The 18,353-nt window shown below is 54.9% G+C and overlaps 2 protein-coding genes across 16 annotated transcripts in view; one reads left to right on the top strand and one right to left on the bottom strand.

The window, feature by feature from the left end:
- Window positions 1-18,353, top strand: part of Cacna2d4 (calcium voltage-gated channel auxiliary subunit alpha2delta 4) — a 100,523-nt gene that overhangs the window by 57,923 nt on the left and 24,247 nt on the right. The window lies entirely within an intron of this gene.
- On the bottom strand, window positions 664-16,394 carry Lrtm2 (leucine rich repeats and transmembrane domains 2). 7 transcript variants are annotated; one of them, XM_063231336.1, is made up of 6 exons: window positions 15,700-16,075; window positions 10,122-10,278; window positions 9,594-9,766; window positions 8,944-9,059; window positions 5,849-6,439; window positions 664-3,101 (listed from the first exon to the last, which is right to left on the bottom strand). In XM_063231336.1, the coding sequence occupies exons 4-6, from the start codon at window positions 8,990-8,992 to the stop codon at window positions 2,647-2,649; spliced, it is 1,095 nt and encodes a 364-aa protein (XP_063087406.1). In that variant the 5' UTR covers window positions 8,993-9,059; window positions 9,594-9,766; window positions 10,122-10,278; window positions 15,700-16,075; the 3' UTR covers window positions 664-2,646. The 7 variants fall into 7 exon arrangements, with proteins under 7 accessions (XP_063087406.1, XP_023418153.1, XP_003463760.1 ...); XM_023562385.2 differs by lacking the exons at window positions 10,122-10,278; window positions 15,700-16,075 and adding an exon at window positions 16,374-16,394; XM_003463712.5 differs by lacking the exons at window positions 10,122-10,278; window positions 15,700-16,075 and adding an exon at window positions 16,336-16,354.

Here is an 18,353-nt window from a genome sequence, read left to right as displayed (position 1 = left end):
TTCTGCTCCCCACGCGGTGAGCCATCAGGGAAATTGTACCAGTGAACACCAAGTGTGGTCTGCTTGTGCCAAAACGCCACATTGAAAGGCCACTATGGGAAAGGGTTAAATGGGATACTAGTAAACAGAGCTAACAAAACCCAGACAGCAGAGAAGCCCCTCGAAGCACCCTCCCTCCCTTCCCAGCATCTAGCAGAACCTCTGGGCAAATGCAGGCCTCCCGCTGCACTGACCCATCTGTCCTTGGATGGCAGGATTAATTCCGTCAAGCCAGGTCAGATAAGCACCCAAGGGCATGGAGCTATAGCAGGGTCTCCAGCTCACCTTCACAGTTCTTGCCGCTGCCTAGGGAAACCAGCCTGAGGTCCATGCTTCCAGATGTTAGACCGGAGTGGGGGTAGGTTTCAAAGGCCAGCGTAGCCATGCCCCCAGCTTCCGCCTCCAGCTGCCCAGCCTTATCCTTTACAAGATGCTGCCTCCTCTGCTCTCCTGTCAGCAACCTGGGGCCCGGGGCCCTGGGCAGGGGGCACCCAGCTGTCACACGGAGCTCTGTGCATCACAGTGATGTCCCTCAGCACTTCATCCGCTGTGTGGGGAGGTGAGGGGGCAGGAAGTGATTTTCCCAACACCCACATCCCCTTCCCACCCAATGAAACCAGGAAGTACATAGGAAAATACAGTCTTTATTGGTCTTCTGAAACAACAAACCAGAAATATAATTTTGCCTTTAAAAATCTTCTGTCTCAGGCTAAAGATACCAACACTGACAACACCCTTCCCTCCCCCCAGTCCCTTTAGAAAATTCCCAGATCTGGTATCAGCCTACAAGCCCAAAGAGAAAGGAAGACTAAGCCCCTAGGCAAGGGGGCGTGTGATCAGGATAAGCAGCCTGCTAAGGCCCTCTCTCCGCCTGCTGGAGACGACTTCTCCAAGGCTCTCCGCGCACCCTCTCTACCGCCTCCTGTTTGAGTAGAGGAGATTGGAAGGAGCAGGGCAGCTGAACTCGCCCTGTCCTGCTCTGGTACCATCAGAGCCCTAACTGGCTTCCTCCTGTGCTATCCCCAAGACCTTGCCTTAAGAGTCAGAAGCCAACCTGGCGCCTCCTGAACCTCTCTGAGCATGAGGAAGTGGGGTCCAGCAGAGGGAGACCTGATACCCACCAGACATCAGACTCCTAAGGAGGTCAATGGAATAGGAGGCAAATACCCTGAACTCTACTTGGCTGGGGCAGATGTCTCTGGCCCTGGCCCACTCTCTGGCTTGGATCATGGTCCAGCTGCAATTAGAAGCCCAGTTAAGCAAACAAACCACTACCTTCACCCAAGAAGGAGGCCTTAGCACTCTGCACAGAATTTAACAGTCCTCTCCCTGCTCCTGGTATCTGTAAGCAATGTGTTGATGAGCAGTGAGCCTCTTCAAGGGCCACTCTGCCATCTGCCTGCCACCTGCTTTCCCCAAGGAGGCCCACAGCCCAGCCCAGTCCCAGCCCTGAGGTCACAGGCAGAAGATGCTGGAGATAAGGGAGTGAGAGGTGCAGAGGGGCAGAGCCAAGGCTGCAGACAACAGGGATGAAAATGGAGAGTGCTCCCTGGGGCCTGGCAGTGAGGACAAACCTGGCAGCTCAGAGGAAACACCCAGAATATGTAGCTAGGCTCTCAAGAGGCTACCATTCACAGAGGCAGCAGCCTCTGGGCCTCTGGGCCAGTCCTTGGAAAACCCAGTAGGAGAGGTGTGAGCAGGTTGCCATGGTGATGGGCAGGCTCATCCAGCAGCACCACTGTGGCCCACTTTAGAGGATCTCAAAGGAACCCCATGTTACCGATTTAGAATCCTCTCCCTCCGCCCAATTGACTTGAGAAGATTGCAGTCAGCAAGCAAGAGGTTCTTCTGTGGTCTCAGGGCCAAAGACTCAAGGAGACCCCTACCTGTCTCTGTGAAGGAGGTGTGTGTGTGTGTGTGTGTGTGTGTATTGCAATCTATGTGCCGGTGGTGGTGGTGTTCCGAGTGCGTGTGGAGGTGGCTGAAGCCAGTGGTATTGTGGTCACTGTGGTCCCTAGCAGACACGGAGATGGCGTTGCCAAGGGAGGGTGTTGTAATCACAGCATTGTGTTTCTAACACTAGGTTCAGATCATGGATTGGAATGTTTGGTACACTGGTACACTGTTGGGAGCAGACCGTTTTCCACTGCAGGGGGCTTAAGAATACCTTTCTAGTTTAAAAAAAGAGCCACAGAAATTGATCCCTGGCTCCCATATCCCTTGCTCCCCCTCCCCTAAATGGAGTTGAGGTGGGAATAAGCAAGAGGTGGGAAGAGTTGCCTGGCTGGGCCAAGGCTCCTCTAGCATCCACATCTGTCCATCCCCATGGCCAGAGGTTCCAGGAGAGTCCTCAGGTGCACCAAAGATTCTGTGGCCTAGTGAGGAGCATCCACAGCAGCCTTCAGCACAATGGTGACCTCGAGGGAGACTTGGGAGTTCGTGGAGATGACTGCACTGTGGCTGGTCTGCTGAGGGCTGGAAGGAATTAGGAGAGGCAGTAGCCAGTGTCAAGCCAAGGCAGGGACTGCAATGGAACAGACGACCAGCCTTTCTGAGTGATCCATGTGCTTGCCCTACCCTGCCTACCTGGGCCAGGCAGATGGACTCTCAGGCCACGGAAGAGATCTGCTTCTGGTCTTCATGCTCGCCCTCAGGGTCCCCCATCAGGGGCTGGCGCTTCTTGAGCTCCCGGTGATACTTGGCCATGAGGGAGGCATAGATGCAGCCGTAGGCAGCGGCCACCACCATCATGATGCAAACGATGCCGCAGACAACTCCCGCAATGATCACAGTGCCAATGGCCCGCCGCACACTCACTGGCCTGTACCTCTGCTTCTGAGGGCAGGCTGTGCTGGGTTCTGGCTCAGGCTCAGCCCCAGGCTTGGGCTTGGCAGGTTCTGGGCTGGCCTTGGTGCAGGGAGGCCCAGGAGCATCCAGCCCAGATGAGCTGTTCTCGTCCTCCAGCCTGGAGCAATAGTTGAACATCTCCATGGGAACCATGCGCATATCCTTCCCCCTCAGCTCTTTGGGTAGGGTGCAGGCCAGCTGGTCCAGGCGTCCCCCTGCAACCAGGGGAGACAAAAGGAGTGGCTGAGCAGACATCAAGAACCTGAGCTGTCTTTCCTCATCCCCAGACTCCCAGAACAGACAGTCCAGACAGGATAGTCCAAGACACTCAATCCTGCAATCACTGACGATAGACGGAAAGGTAGAGAGGAACCAGCACAGCCACGCACTATGGTAGACAAGTTGCAGGCCTCATGTCAGTTCTCCCTACAGAAGCTATGGAAAATGGACATTATCCGTATTCCCATTACATAGAGGAGCCCACAACCATTTCAGCAAGCCCTGCTTGGCCTATGGAGGATGACAGTGGCAACATGGAGAAGATGCTCAGGAAAGAGTACAATGCAGAGTCAGTCACATCCCTGCCTAGGCTGCAACTTGCCCCTCTACCCCTGAGGTCACCTGTCATCACTTGTCCGTTTACCTAGGATAATACTTTCAACACACTGTCTTATCCTCTGAGGTTCTTGCTTCTCACAAAATGGACAGAGGTCAAAAGCCACTGCCTCAGGGCCCACTCTGCCATGCAGGACTTTTGGCTGCCCCAGAACACTGCCTTGGAGAAGGGAGAGAAAATCTAGACAGGAGCATCTTCCTCTTCCTGTCAGGAACAGTCTATGGCCCCATCAGTGTCACTACCCAGGGATGCTCAGGCAACAGCATCTCAGAAGGGACCTGGGATAAGGTCCAGGAGGGGGCTGTCTGAGTGGTGAGGGGGTGCAGATTTGCCATGCAGTCTTCAAAACAGTGGTGAGGGCACCAGGATCGCAGGGGACAGAAGTGCAGCCTGGGGGGGGGGGACAGAGAAACTGCAGCTGAGAACAACAGTCTGCCGAGAAGTCCTCCAGGAAGTGAGAGTTGCATTTTGGCCTCCTGTCAGCTTTCAGCGAAGTCTAGACACAAGCAACAGATACCCTGCCGTGCAAACTCAGCTCCAGCCACTCTATCACTGCAGCCCTCTCCCGGCCCAGCCGCCTGCCTCCTTGTGCAACAGACATCAATCTTACCCCAGGATGCTGATGAAAGTATCCCAGGATTTTTTTTTTTAAGGAAAACAAATCTAGTAGTGGAAACATCTGGAAAATGCACATTCTCAGCCCATAGCCATTTTTGCCAGGCATTGAGTCCCTGTGATGGTGTGAAGGGCAAGGGTGTCACATAAGGGTGACACAGCAGTGTATTCACACACCCTGTTTCCAGCTCCCCATGGCACTGACCACTTGGGTGGCCTAGAGCAAGACTAAGCCAAATGAACATGCATGCGGGCCACCTTTGCCGATGGCCCTGTCCACGGCAAAGAGCTGGCACTGAGAGGAAAGCGACCTCATTGTCCCGCTCAGGGGATCCAAGGTTGAAACCTGGCCACTTCATCTTGTGAAAATTACTTCTGAGTTTTATTTTTCTTAGCTGTAAAATAAGAATGCCTACCTCAATTAGCTGCCAGCAAGATTAAAATAGATGATGTGCACGAAAAGATATTTGTACACTGGAAACTATACAACAGTATTAATCATTATTTCCCCTCTCACAAAAATGGGAGAAATTATAGTGACTAATATTTCATGGTACTTTCTAGTTTGTAAAATATTTTCATTAAGGCATTAGAATAACATGGAAATAATTGAGTTAGTAGCTGGATGGGAAATGAAAATAGTAAGACTAATGAAAAGTGTCCACATTATTTTCACAGAGTTTTAAAGTCGATTCATTCAGCAGACATCTATTTGTGCTGGGTGCCAAACTATGGCTTTTCAAGCACTCTTGACTTTATGAGTACTACTAGCAAATGACCAAGTAAATGAGTGTTTTATAGAGGACTTATTCATACGGGGTAACTTACAAGATATATTACATACACTATTTAATCCTCATAATGACCTCATGAGATAGGTACTGCCTTTCTCCACATTTAACAGACACACTGCAGTAGAGAGAAGTTAATCAGCTTTTTCAAGGTCATACAACTAGCAGGTGATAAGAACAAAATTCAAGCTCACATCTGGGGAGTCAGGGATATAGCTCAGTGGTGCAGTGCCTGCCTGGCAACACAAGGTCTTGGGTTCGATTCCCAGTACCAAAAACACATCCCACATCTGGAACTTTAAAGCATTGTGCTTAGTTATTCCTCCTCTTTGTAATTCACTTGATCATTTCACAGGTCATTTCAGGGCTTTTCCAGGTTAAAGAAGCTGGGTACGAGTTAGAAAGTAAAGCTAAAATCATTCGACTCCTTATTAACAGTTTTGATAGCAAATTTCTTAAAAGAAGAAGCCAGCTTCATCATCCAAAGGAAAATTTGGTTGTATCTGCTGGTTTCAGTTACATTTTACACTCCTAGAAATGTGGATACTTAAAAGGTGACTGTTTTATTTGGAAGAAGGTACCAGGGAAGCCAAGGGCAAAAGTACTGCCTGGTGGGAAGCAAAGCTCAAAAAAAATCTGTGTCTTTAAGTTCCCTTACCGAAGCTACAACAGTGGGCCAAATTACAGTGGGCACTAACCTGACTTAAAAGAGAAAGACAAGAGAGAGGAGGCCAGGAACAGTAGGGACACAGGAGAAGAGCCTCCTCCCTGACTGGTGGAAGGGCGGCAGCTCCTCCGCTCTGGGAGCTGACTCCTCCTCCTACTAGGCAGTGAAGTTTTCGCTCTGTCTTTCCCTACACTTCCTCGTGCTCTCAGGATAAAGCCCCCAGCCACAGTGGCTCAGCCCCTTCTGCCTAACCAGGGAGGCCCCTGAGCTCACCTCGATAAGAGAACCACTCCATCCAGTGCTTGAACTCCCGCAGGTTACAGTCACATTCCCAGGGATTGTCCCCCACCTGCAGCAGCTGCAAGCTCGCCAGGGGCTCAAATGTCAGCCGGTCCAGGCTCTGCAGTCGGTTGGAGCGGAGGGAGAGCGAGCGAAGAGCAGGGAGTCCATCAAAAAGCCCTGGAGGCAGCTGGGCCAGGCCGTTGATGGACAGGTCCAGGTGGCGGAGTCTGGGGGAGTGCTGCAGCAGGTCCCTGTCCAGGGTCCTGATGCTGTTATTGCGCAGCTGCAGCTCTGTCAGATTGACCAGGTCCTCAAAAACAGAGCTGGGTAGCTGGTCCAGGAAGTTGTTGGACAAGTCCAACCGCTGCAGGTTGGACAGGTTGGCAAAGGCCCAGCTTGGTAGGGTACTCAGTTTATTGTTCAAGAGCAAAAGGGTTCGGGTGGCTGCGGGCACATCCGGGGGCACTGTGGTGAGGCCTAGGCCGCTGCAGTCCACCTCCAGGCTGCGGCTGTCACAGGTACAGGAAAAAGGACAGCTGGGAAGGGCCTCCACAGCATAGAGTGTGAGCCAGCAGGTGATCCCTGGGGGAGAGGCGGACAGGTGAGGAAAAGCAACAGGCTGGGCCTCATCTCCCCCCTTCCTTCCTACTCCACGTCATAATGGCCTGTTGGCTTTATCTCCTTTGGCACAAGCCACAGTCAGTGCTCACTTATTAACCACACAAAAAGGTAATTAACAAGTCCTAAGACATTTCTATGCTAATGGACATCACACAGCACCAGCAGGTCCTCACCTCACTGCACATCAAAGAAATTTCTTGAGTAGAGTGACTCACTCCCAAGTGTGAGCCCAGCAGACAAGCCATGGTGGCCCACAGTGACAATGATGTCCCTACCCACAGACCGCCCATGGTTGATTTCCACTGGAGCTTGAGTTCCCTGACACCATAGATGTTGGCAAAATAAAAGACAGGAGGATGTCAGAGAAACCCGCCCCCACGTTCCTGCCCCACTGAAAGATTCTCTTTCTAAGAGACGGTGGCTGTGTTTCTGGTCCTTCCCCGCCGCACTTCGGTGTGCCCCGGGGCTGTGTAATGCTGTGCCATGCTGTGCATGGGCAGGGACGATCACAGAAGGGTGCTCTTCACTCTGTCCCATGTCCATGTAGGGACAGTAGCTTAGTATGAAATTTGGGAGCCCAGGTCCCTCTGGGCTACTCTAAAGAGCACTCTAGGAATGACAAGGGTAAGGGACACAGCACAGTCCTGCATTGGCAAGCCCTGGGCCTAGGACAGGTTCTACCCTGATTCTTATACTAAAGCCACCATCCTCTTACTCTGGCTGCTGTTTTGGGGGGCTGTTGGGCAGCATTTCTGATGGATCAATTAACTGAATGTCTTCCATGTACCCACCTTTTGGCCCAAGGCCCCTCTGAGTAGCACACAGGGAGCCCAATCTTGGAAGAGCTGGAGGAAGTGACCCTCAGGGGACAGTGAGACAGAGCCTCTCCCTCTGGTGTAGAGCAGCCCTCTGTAGGAGAGATCTCAAACCCCTTCCTGACTGGTCTCCTAATATCAGGAAGCCGGCTCATTGTGAAGGGCAACAACACGAGCTCAAAACAAGGCCAATGAAAAGTCCTAGCTGGGAACCTGGTGGTGGTCAGACCCAGCGCACAGCCCAGCAGACCCTTTCAGGTGCACCTGAATGCTGGGTGCCTGGATGGATCAGTCTTGAGTCTCTGTCTGATAGGCATCCAGTCATCTGATACCCCAAGGTGCAGGACTTGATAGAGCGAGCAGGGCCCCCATCCCCTGCCTGGAGGACCAGTAACAGCTCAGAGGCACACTGCCAGGCTGACATCTGAGCCTGTTTGTTCTTAGGTGGCTCAGGCACAGAAGCCAACTGGAGACCTCTCTGGAGCCACCTGCCATGACCTCCTCCTACCTCTCATCCCTCTGAGCCCATCTGCTGCCAGGTCAGCCTGCCAATGCCCTCCGCCACGCTACTTGATTATCAACATTATTCAGCTTTATCTTGGGGGGACTCATTTTATCCCGCTCCCTCTCAAAGGAATGAACATGAGGAGAAACCACCACCTTCCCCTTTGAGAAAGACCTAGCAGCAGGGCAAGGAGAGGACATTATGAAAAGCACAGCTCCTGTCCTTTCTCCCCTCCCCAGAAATTCAGGGTAGCATAAAAGAAAGCTCTAGTGATGAGAAAACATCATCTTCTATTGTCAGGTGTTGAGTGATCCCAGAACGAGGTTGAAAGGGATCTGGTTGCTGGGAGCAGCCACTCTCACGTGGTAAATAATTCAGGCTGCTCATGCCATGGATCACAGACTGAGTAAGACAAGGGAGAAGTCAGGCAGAACAACGTCCCTTCAGGCCACTGTTACCTCTTACAGGTAGCCCTGGGTAGTCTAGCCCTTGGTTCACACTGGCCTTTTGCCTCAGGTGGAGAGAATGCTCCTGTCACCTGACTCCCTTCAGGGAGCCTGCCACCAACATTTGTGCCTCCATGTACCCAGGAGCACAGCAGGGAGAGACCAGCTCCACATCCCATGGAACTCGAGAGTTGGGGAGAGACATGTCAGGAGCTGGCGGGTTGTCTCCAGGTTCATCCAGCCAGTGCTCAAGTCGAGACAAGAGGGCAGCGCCCCAAGAGAGCAGCCTGGCCTGGGCTGATGGGTGGGGTGGGGCCAACTTCCTGCCAAGCACATGCTGGACACGCTCAGACAGCATCAATTCTATTTAAAACTCAGGAAGCCTGGCCGCTCTCCAGCAGAGCTCTGCTCTGACTATCAGGGAACCCAAAGCTTGGGGAAGGGCACAACAGACTCATCTGGGGAGGCAGAATCAACCGCATGGCCCAGCTCCTGGCTTACCCACTAACGTGCTCAGTAGTAGTTTTCTTTGGTTGCCTCACCAGTATTACTATGGGCATGAGTCTCATTTCCCACAGCCAGGTCCCAGGCATCCCAGAAGACTCACTATTCAATCTCCCTATAGCCTAAGCAACTCCACTCCACACCATGCCACACCCCCAGCCCAGCGTGCCCTCCCCAGGGCCCAGAGCTACTCACAGGAGATCTGCCAGGTCCTTGGCTCAGGGCCACCGCCCAGCGCCAGCATGGTGAACTCAGAGCTCTCCGCAGCTCTGGGCAGAGAGGTGCCCCTGGGTGTATGCTGCTTGTCAGTCCTGAGAGAGAGAGAGAAGAGCTGGATGGGGGCGGGCATCCGAGGCCCCGTTCCAGCTCAGGGGTTAAGGAAAGGGCCCGGTGTCTCTTTACACTCCTCGTTCCCTCTCCTGTTCCTCTCAGCAATGCTTCCCTGGGTGGGTGGAAGAAGAGAAATAAAGGGGACAGAAAGAGAGAAACAGAGAAAATTTCTACCTCCCCGGGGTGGTAGACCCAACCTCAGGCTTCCAAAGAGCCCTTAGCCCAGACTTGGAGCTGCAGGATGCAGGGAATGCCAGACGAGCTCCCCTGCCCCGACCGCTGTCCATATCTTGCCCATCTCTGCTTCTTCTTGTTGCTGCTCGGAAATGATAATCTCTAAAATGTTTGCTTTGCAATGTGGTCCCCTTTGTCTGGGCCTTCCCACATCACAGATGGGGAAACTGAGGCATGGTTCTCCTAAGTGAGCAGAATGAGGTCTCACCCACAGCTCTCCCTGTGCTACTCACTTCCCCAGTTACACCCGGTCCCAGCTTTGCTAGCCCCTCATCGCTTACCATGGCCCCTGGGAGGCAGAAACCAGACTGTCCCAGTGTCTGCTGGGAGGTCAGTCAGGTGTGGGCCACCAGGCAGCTCCCAACTTCCACCTTGGAGGTGAATCGCAATGCTCTGTCTTCCACCAGCCGGTCTATAATAAGACTCGTCAGCTCAGGGGTTCATGCTGCAGCAGCTGCTGGCACAGGAAAGACAGGCAGGGAGGAGAGGGTGAGATCACAGAGGGCTGGGAGCAGGCCCGGGTGCTCCTCCTGGGGGACTAACCCTTGCTAGAATCTGGCCCAGTTCACTGTCTCCTAAATGGGATGCAGGCCTCATCTGCATCCCTGCCTCCTCCCAGATGTGGTTAGGAGCCACATAGGAAGCCAGAGCCTCCATCCTGCCAACCCCACCAGAGAACTGGATGCCGCCCTACAGCTCACAAGCTGGGTTGGAAACAACATGCCAGTCCCTTAGCTCTCTCCTGGGGCCCAAAGAGCACGCTTCTCTCAACCCTGGTTATCTCTGAGAGTTTGGTCTTCCAAGCTTACCAAATTCATGGCCCCAGGGAGATCCCTGCTGGTCTTCCTCCAAGCCTCCCATAGGCCTGTTTGATTCTGGGAGTGTAAGAGCCAGTGGCAGGGTGGGACTGACCAGTAGGAAACAGATGGCATAGCTGGACACTTGAGCTGTCAGCACAAAAGTCACCTGCAACCGTGTAGGTTCCCCTCAGGCACTGGAGTCCTGCTGAAGCTGCTGTTGCCTCTCTCTCCTGCCACCCCCTTCTCTTTCCCACTCCTCCCATCCCTCCTCCCACCTCTAGCAGTCCTCAGGAGGCCATCATGATGTCCTGTCCATTTGGGACCTCAGGATCAGCCTGCTCAGGAGCCGGGCGGCCCCTATGCACCAGTCTCAGCTCTGTGTTTCCTCCCACTTCCTCCATTTAGTGAGGGTACCAGCTTGTGAAGGGTACAGCAGGGGCTGGCAGAGCAATCACTGGGACTGGGCACAGATGTGAAATGTGGGGCACCTGAGCCAGCCTCCTGAGTGGACCCCAAGCACTCAGAAGTTAGAGCCACTGGGCTTCAATCTGCAATCTGCTCTCAGGGCCAGGAGCAGCAGGCTCCTGGTTCAGATTCACGGGTAGAGAGGCTCTGGCTCAAATCCCTGTCTGTCCACTCCTTCAAACAAGCTGCTTAAACTCCCTAGGGTTCAGTGCTCTGATGGCCAAAGGTGACGGCCTTGATACATCATGTGGGATTTAAGAGTTAACATAAACTAAGTGCACATCGCTTAGAAATTTAGATGAAGCTTAGAATGCTCCTACCTTGGACATGAACCCATAAGTGTGAACGGACGCCAGTGTCTCCCCCGTGGGGAAGGAACAGTGACGGATTATGTAACATCTCTCTTATCTATTCCCACTACCCTCAGCCTGGGCACCGTCACATGGTGCTCACTGCATGCAGTATGCGCTGCCACCCACTCACACACAGCCCTCGCAGACAGCAAAGTCCACGGCCCTGTGTCCCTCGAGCCCTGACCTGCAGGACTCAGTCAGAAGCCTTCGCATGGAGAGCTCACAGCATCAATGAAACAGTAGGCAGGTCAGCTGCCTCCCAAGCAACAGAGTTGACGAGCGGTTTGCCCAAGGTCACATGGAAAGTCATGGACAGGATGGCAGGATTCCAACTCAGGCTGCTTGTCCCCTCCCAGTGACTGTCATCTAGCAGTGGCCCTTGCAGGGAAATGCTAATGTGTGTCTAGAGTGGAGTTCATGGCTTCAGACATGTGCTCGGAGCACCACATATGGCACGTGATGCAAACACATCCTCATTGAGAGCTGTGTGTTCAGGCGTATGCTAGCACACAGACATGCATGGTACACAAGCACACATGCATACATATGCACACTCATGCACACACATTCGCACCTTGCTAACAGCAGTCCAGGACTTCTCAGATGCAGCTGAGAGATGCCTCAAAATCCCCAAATGTCACCAGCAGACAGATGCACGGTGACCCTTCCCACCAAGAAGGAAGAGCTGAGGAGAGCCCCACAGGCAGGCCCTCACCCAGGACATGTGCCATGCTCAGGCCATGGAGGTGCCTTGGCTCCAACTCCTTCTGTCTCCCTACAGGCCATAGAATGGCTCTCCCAGACATGCTCAGTCCCCACTTCCTCCGAGGCTCCTACCGATTACCCTGAGGCTCTTCAGTCCCAACCCACCAAATAGCCCATCAGCAGCAAAGGTGACCTGAGTGCAGGGCCTGACACCTAGCCTATCCTGGAAAGAGAGGCCCTGGGCACAAAACACAGGCGAGGCCCATAACAGACCCACAGCATGGTCTAGTGAGGCAGCAGGACTAGTGTGCTTTGGAGAAATGTGAGAAAACAAAGCCCCTGGAGGGGGCTTCGAGGTGACCTCCTGTGCTCCCTGGGCTGCTAGCTCTGCCTCCCTGCTCCCTGGGCTTCCTACTTGATGCTAGGGCCTTCTAACCCTCAAGAGGATGCTGATGTCCACCCACACCTCCAACCAAAGGATGCTCCCCAACTCAGAGGAGCAGAACATCCTCAGGAAAGGGGTGACCTAGATTGGGAAGCTGAAGAGCAGCTGGGGGAGCAGCACTGGCCAGCTGTTGGGATAAATTAGCAGGGAGGGGCTCCTGTGCAGGGCAGGAAATGAGAGGCCTCTCTCGTGTCCCAGCTTTATCCTGGAATGCTAGCCCTGTTGCTAGTGCTTGCCTGGTTTTGTCCTAGTCTCAGAGACAGATCGGCTCGAAGGCACTGGGGTCCCCCTCACTAGCGGCCATGGAGCCTGAGAGTCTTAGAAACTCTCAATCTTGAGGCCCACCCAGGCTAACAGGGTCAGAATGTGCATTTCAAGATCCCAGATAATTTGCTTGCATATTCAAGTCTGTGGAGCACTAGGCTGCTACCTCCCACATGGGGACAAACTGTCACCCACTCGTCACAGCATGCCTGGGCGAGTAGATCCTGGGGCAGCTACCTGGCACCTGGGCAGAGGCCAGGGCACTGACATTAGCATCTCCTACAGGAAAGCTTTTTGTGGCCACAATGGAAACAACGGCTACAAACATACACCCAGTGTTCTTAATTGTCATACAACTCTCTAAGGCTAGTAGTATTACTAACACCATTTTGCACATGGGGAGACTGAGGCACAAGAAATTAAGCAACTTACTTAAACTTAGGTAAAGGGAAGAATATAGTTCTGATCAAGCTGTCTGGCAACAAAGCACTGACTCAACTGTCCCTATAAGCTCCTAGATTGTCCCATTCCCTCACCTCCTCGAACACAGACTCCTGGGGGAAGAGGGCAGAGACACAAACAGGGAGATGTGTGCAGACTCTACAGCTTCCCCAGCATTTCCTCATCCGCTGTCTGACTGGAGCCGAGAAGACAGCGGTTCACAACCTGGCCCGTGAAGAGCTAAGCTTTGCTACTGGCAAACCGAGACGCAAGCCAGTTTACTCCCAACCTTCCCTCTCTCCAGTAATGACACAGGGGTGGCGGTGACAGATGTAGGGAGGTCCTCTCTGGCTGGGTTGGATGCTGATAGTGCACAGGTGCAGGGGAAGGGTAATGAAGCCGCAGGCAGCAGGAGCAGAGGCTCCTGGGCGCCTGCCTAGCTGAGTGGGCTGCTGCGGGGACAGGGAGCCTCCCCCTCAGGACACGACCTCAACCCCCTAGTTTGAAACAGTCTGCTGCCTCTCACTCACTGTGGAGGGTCAGGGCCCATGTGGCCAGATGTGCCTGCCCCATCCATCTCTCCTGTCAACAGGGTGGGCTCCAACTCCTGCCTGAACCAACAAACTCACGCCAGGTCTCAGATCTGTGCCCCTGCTCTGAGCTCCTCTGTCACCATCCCTCCAAGGGTCCAGGCCAGTCACAATGGATGCCCCATGGGCCTCCTGACTCCTGGGTAGGTGCCGGCTTGCTGTGTTCCTTCTCCTGAGTCACGGCCTCTGCTCCCCTCACATCCCAGACCCAGAGACCCCAGTCCCAGAAAGGCCTTCCCAGGCTACTCTGCGCTTCCTTCTGCACAGAGGCAAAGGGGGCAGCCCCCATGCCCGCCCTCAGGATTCTGCTAACCAGGACCCCAGGGAGGCTGCCTGCATCCCTTAGGCTGCTGCCACCTGTCTGGCCACGGCCCTTCTAGGAAACACTCCAGATCTCTCCCCTGCCCATCACCCCCATAACACACGCTGCCCAGGCAGCCCGGAAGCAGGCTCTGGCGCTCTCTATATTTGTTCTTAGAACAGACACATCACCTCCTGGCTCACTTCAGAACACCTGCCCCTTCTCGGCGGCCCCACTTCCTGCTCCTGCATTCCCTCCACGCAGTTCCTCTCTCCAGCAGACCTGGGGCTGACCAGAGCGGGAAGCCCCCAGGCGCCCCCCTCGTGAGCTGCTCCCCAGCAGGAGTAAACTGAGCCAGGCTGTTGAGGCTGTGGAACCCACTCTACCACTCACTACCAGAGGCCTGGGCAGGGGCAGGGGAGACCTGACCCAGGACAGAAGGAGACCCAGAAAGGGGACACCCTGCACCCATACCACTGTTTCCCCCGCTCCCCACCCTCAGAGCTCCTCAAATGCCACAGCCATTTCATGTACACTGTTTCCCTGCTCCCTCCCCTGAGCCCTGCTGTGGTCCCTTAGCCCTGGTGCCTGGGAAATAGACCCTGGGCCCCAGACCCTGCTTCAGTCAAACCCCAAAGAAACCGGAGAGGCACGGAGAGGCTGCTCTAAAAGCCTCCCTCCCTCCCTCCCTCCACAGCCACTGGGCCTGGCTTTCCTGGTCTTCCTCTTTTGGCAGTGCAGAGACTTTCTGCTAGTGGGGAGGTGGGGGTGGGAAGCCTGGGCGCCTCTTGGCGGCATGGAAGCTGCTGTTGGGTTTCCCCACCAGCTGGACTTCCCCCGCCCACCGCCACGTGCTCAGCCTCCTCCCCTCCCCCACCTGCAGTAGTTATCTAAGCTGCAGGCCTGTCAGTCTGAGTCACACCAGGCAGTGCCCAACAAGCCCTGACAGCCTGGTGCCAACAACAACCCCCTCCCCTGGAGATGCAGACAGCTGGGGAATGGGGCGCAGAACAGCCAACTGGAACCCAGTCTTAGACCTGCCTGGCCCTGAAGGAATTTGAACTGCAGCTTCTCAGTCAGAATCCTGCATTGTCAAAAGGGGCTTCGGGGCTACTGAGAGCCACTATCCTGGCCCATCTCAGGGGTCTGGCAGCCAGGTAGATGTGGCCTGGCTGCCCGAAGTTAATTAAGCTAAAAACACAGCTCTCCTAAGGCACCTGACCACCTGCAGCAAAGGGCTCAGCGTGCAGCCATGGGACACCTTGAGCAGTTCCTGTGAGCCTGCTTCCCTGTCTGGCCCACAGATGAGTTAGAAGTAGGGCTTGGGGATTGCAAGGAATTGCAATCTGCCTCATCCCCTCCCAGTCACAACCCCACCAGGGAGGCTGCACCTACAGCTGGGTAATCCAGTGTCTAGCCAAAAGGGCTCCTGTGCACCCTTGTCCAAGGACAGCCACCTGAAGGACAGCAACCCAGTCTCAGGCAACCTTGTGGAGGTGATTCTGAGTCTACTCCTGGGCCTCTCTGTGCGGTGCCCCCTGCTGCTGCCCCCACCCCAGGCCTTCCTCTTACCAGCCCTGTCCCCAGTACCAGGCTGCCATCCCACACCCCTTCCCATAGCACCCAAGTTCCTCAGGGCTGCCTGTGCCCAGTCAGCATGTAGGGAGCACAGACTCTAGGCTCATGCTGCAGGGACCGCGTTTCTATGCCACCGGGGGCTGTCATCTGGCACCAGCACTGCCCTCCTCCCCTTTACCTCACCTCCCTCCCAGCTCCCTTCAGAAGGCACAGTTCATGTCCCCAGCACTGTATGGGTTCAGAGTTTCCCATGCTCAGTACCTTCAGGATGCCCAGATGTCTGGTCCCAAGCAGTTTGCCCTGCTCTAGCAAGTGCCCAGCCAGGAGGCCCTGCTGCTAATTGTACAGAGCCAAGGGACCCGGCAAAGATGGTCCCTAGCTCCCATGCCCCAGTCACCCAGCGCACCGCCGACCCCGGTCCTTCCCAGCAGCCGCTCACACTCACCTTTCTTCAGAACTGAGCCCTTAGATCAGGTAGCTACAAATGCAGACACCACCACCAAGCTGCGGGCTCCACTGCCAGAGTGGGATTCAGCGGGAGCAGGGAGCTGGCGCACAGCGCCCAGCGCAGGAGGTGGAGAGCCCGTGGCACTGCGCTGCCAGGGGAGAGGGGATGGGGCTGCTGGGTCAATAACAAACTGAGCTGGGAAGAGGGAGGGACGGAGGGAGACAGATAGGAGAGAGGAAAGAGAGGGCGAGGGAGGAGAGCGTGCGTGTGCACGAGCCGGCAGAGCGGAGCGGTGCGGTGACAGCTGGGGGTACATCTGTGATGACAGCGCCAGCAGCACACACAGGCGCGCAGTGGATGCACACGGCGTCAGGGCAGCACTCACCCGTGCAGCACCCACATTTCAGTGGGGAGAGGCGCCTGCGGACCACCCCTTCCCCTCCAGGCAGGGGGAGGCCGGGCGGCTGTGTCCCTCCATTTTCCTTCCCAGCGCTGCTCCGGCTCTCCCTCGCCCGCCCGCCCGCGGCTGCTGCCTTTCTCCTGTCCCTGCTCCGCTTCCCTTTCCACGTGGGGACAGGGGCAGGACCCAGGCAGTCTCTGAGACTTCTCCTCCGGAGAAGCTGGGGCTCTCACCTTTCTCAAAGACAGCCAGAGCAGGGCTCCCATCCTACCTGTGGGAGGAGGAAGAATCCAACCTTCAGTCAAAGGCTGACTTATTTTGCAAGAGGACCAGCGAGGGCACCCAGGGATGCAAGGTGCCCGAGCCCCACAAAGTCAGAGGTCACGTGGTCAAGCAGGGGACATTCACTCACTGAGCCTCAGGAGTGACCACCCCACACTAAAATGTATTTAGGGGAGCAAAACACCAGGAGGGCGGGCTTGGAGCCCACAGCGGGGGGCCACCTGGTGAGTTGTAAGGAGCCCAGAGGGAGCCAAGGCCAAGCTTAGCTTTGACCTCACCCAGCTAGGCTGCCTGAGTTCCTTCATCTTATCTACAATGGGCAAGGCATTCCGAGGGAAAAGACTGTAATTCAAGAACTCAGAGGCCTCTTTCCTAACCAATCAGGACCAAGCCAGTCAGAAAATTGATATTCCAAGAGATGAAGTGGCCGATCCAAAGGCAAAGTAAGCTCTCGGGACCAAGCTGGAAGAGTGGTCCTGCCTCCCCAAGAAAGACCCCACTGGGGGCCTTGATTTGCATCTCTGAAAGCCTGCACCCTCCAGCAGATAGCTCTGTAGGACTGGGGTGGGGACCAAAGTGCCCTTGACACCGGGTGCCCCCCGCCAGAAGCTCCTGTTCTTTCTTTCCTGTCTAATCTGCTAGGTGACCCAGACAGAGGAGGAAGCAGGTCTGCTTTCCCAGGACAGACTCCTGTCACTGCCCTCCTGAGAGGTCACTGTCCTTACCCTTCTCAGATGCCTCAGCCATTCAGCCCTTCCAGTATACCAGGCTGTCACCTTTCCCCAGGGTGCCCACCTTTCTGTCCTCTCTCTGCCCATGGCTGGCCCCCTTCCTTAAAAACATAACCGGAATGTTCACTGTGTATAAAATGTTACTGCTTATTCCACAGGTCATGACATTTTCTGATCTTTGCCACTTTTTTCTGAACCATCCTTGTGGCTCATATCACAGAAAAGTTGCACAGTGGCTTCCTGTAGTGTGATTTCTTCCTTTTCTGTGTTGTGCACTGATAAGAAGGATCCTGCCTTACCTGCTCTTCAAATAGCTAGTGGCTTCGTATTTAATGGCAGCCTGGGGCTTCACTCAAGAGCTGCCCTGTAGACAGAGCAGGTAGATTGAGATCTCTGGTCCCCTCTGGTGCTCTTGACCAGAGTGCTGAGCAACCTGCTGGTCCCAGTTTGCCTTGTAGAAGGCAGGCAAGAGGCTCCTCCTACACTGCAGCCTCTGCCCAGCCAGTCACACAGGGCTGGGTGACAAAGGAAGGTCAACACAGACAAAAGAGCCAGGAGGGACAGGAGGAGGTCTGACTTCTCAAGACTAGAGCCCCTGAAGGGGCCACTGCTGCTCGTGTGTGTGAGCGTGTGCGTGTGTGCACACATGCATGGAAGCAGGCACAGGCACACACGTTTGTATGCATGATCAAGCACACATGCACACGCACAGCTGCCTTGTTTTGCCATTCATGATGACAAAGCAGCACGGAGGTGACAGCTGAGACAAGGAGCAAAGACTACATCTTGATGTCTGCTGCGTCTGCGGCCTGACTGAGCGCTCCAAGAGGCTGTGTGCATCAAGCTGAAGGGGTCTGAAAGGAAAGCTGTCTCAGAGGCAGGCTCGAGACCGCCGGGAGAGATGAGCGAGAAGCAGTTGGGGAAGGACAGAAGGTAGGGAGAGGATCCAGGTAGGCTGGGACAGCAGAAGATTTGTCCTCTACTGGCCGCACCAGGCCCTTAGGAACCAAGGTCAAGATCGAATATGAAGACCCACCAGGCACAGGCATGAGAAGACCTCCTAATAACCTGCTGGAGAAGCCTCCAGAGGCCTTGCTTTCCTTGGCCTCTTTTCCTGTTTCTCTTCACCAGGAGTTCAGAGTTTGCCTGAAAACCCTGTAACGGAGCCCACACCCTGCAGGCTCACGGGCAGAGGGGAGGGAGAGAGAGGCCCCACGAGGTCACTGACGATGGCCACT

Source organism: Cavia porcellus, unplaced genomic scaffold (genome assembly GCF_034190915.1).
Source record: "Cavia porcellus strain 051 isolate PalLab524CR breed Dunkin Hartley unplaced genomic scaffold, mCavPor4.1 scaffold_19, whole genome shotgun sequence".
Lineage (NCBI taxonomy): Eukaryota > Metazoa > Chordata > Mammalia > Rodentia > Caviidae > Cavia > Cavia porcellus.
This window is presented reverse-complemented; position numbering and strand designations above follow the sequence as displayed.

Coding starts and splice junctions, on each gene's coding strand:
- Lrtm2 (XM_023562385.2), bottom strand. CDS start 8,992: ATGCTGGCGCTGGGCGGTGGCCCTGAGCCAAGGACCTGGCAGATCTCC. Junction 6,440..8,943: donor AAGGACCTGGCAGATCTCCT/GTGAGTAGCTCT, acceptor CCTCTCCCCCAG/GGATCACCTGCTGGCTCACA. Junction 3,102..5,848: donor GGAGTGGTTCTCTTATCGAG/GTGAGCTCAGGG, acceptor CCCTGGTTGCAG/GGGGACGCCTGGACCAGCTG.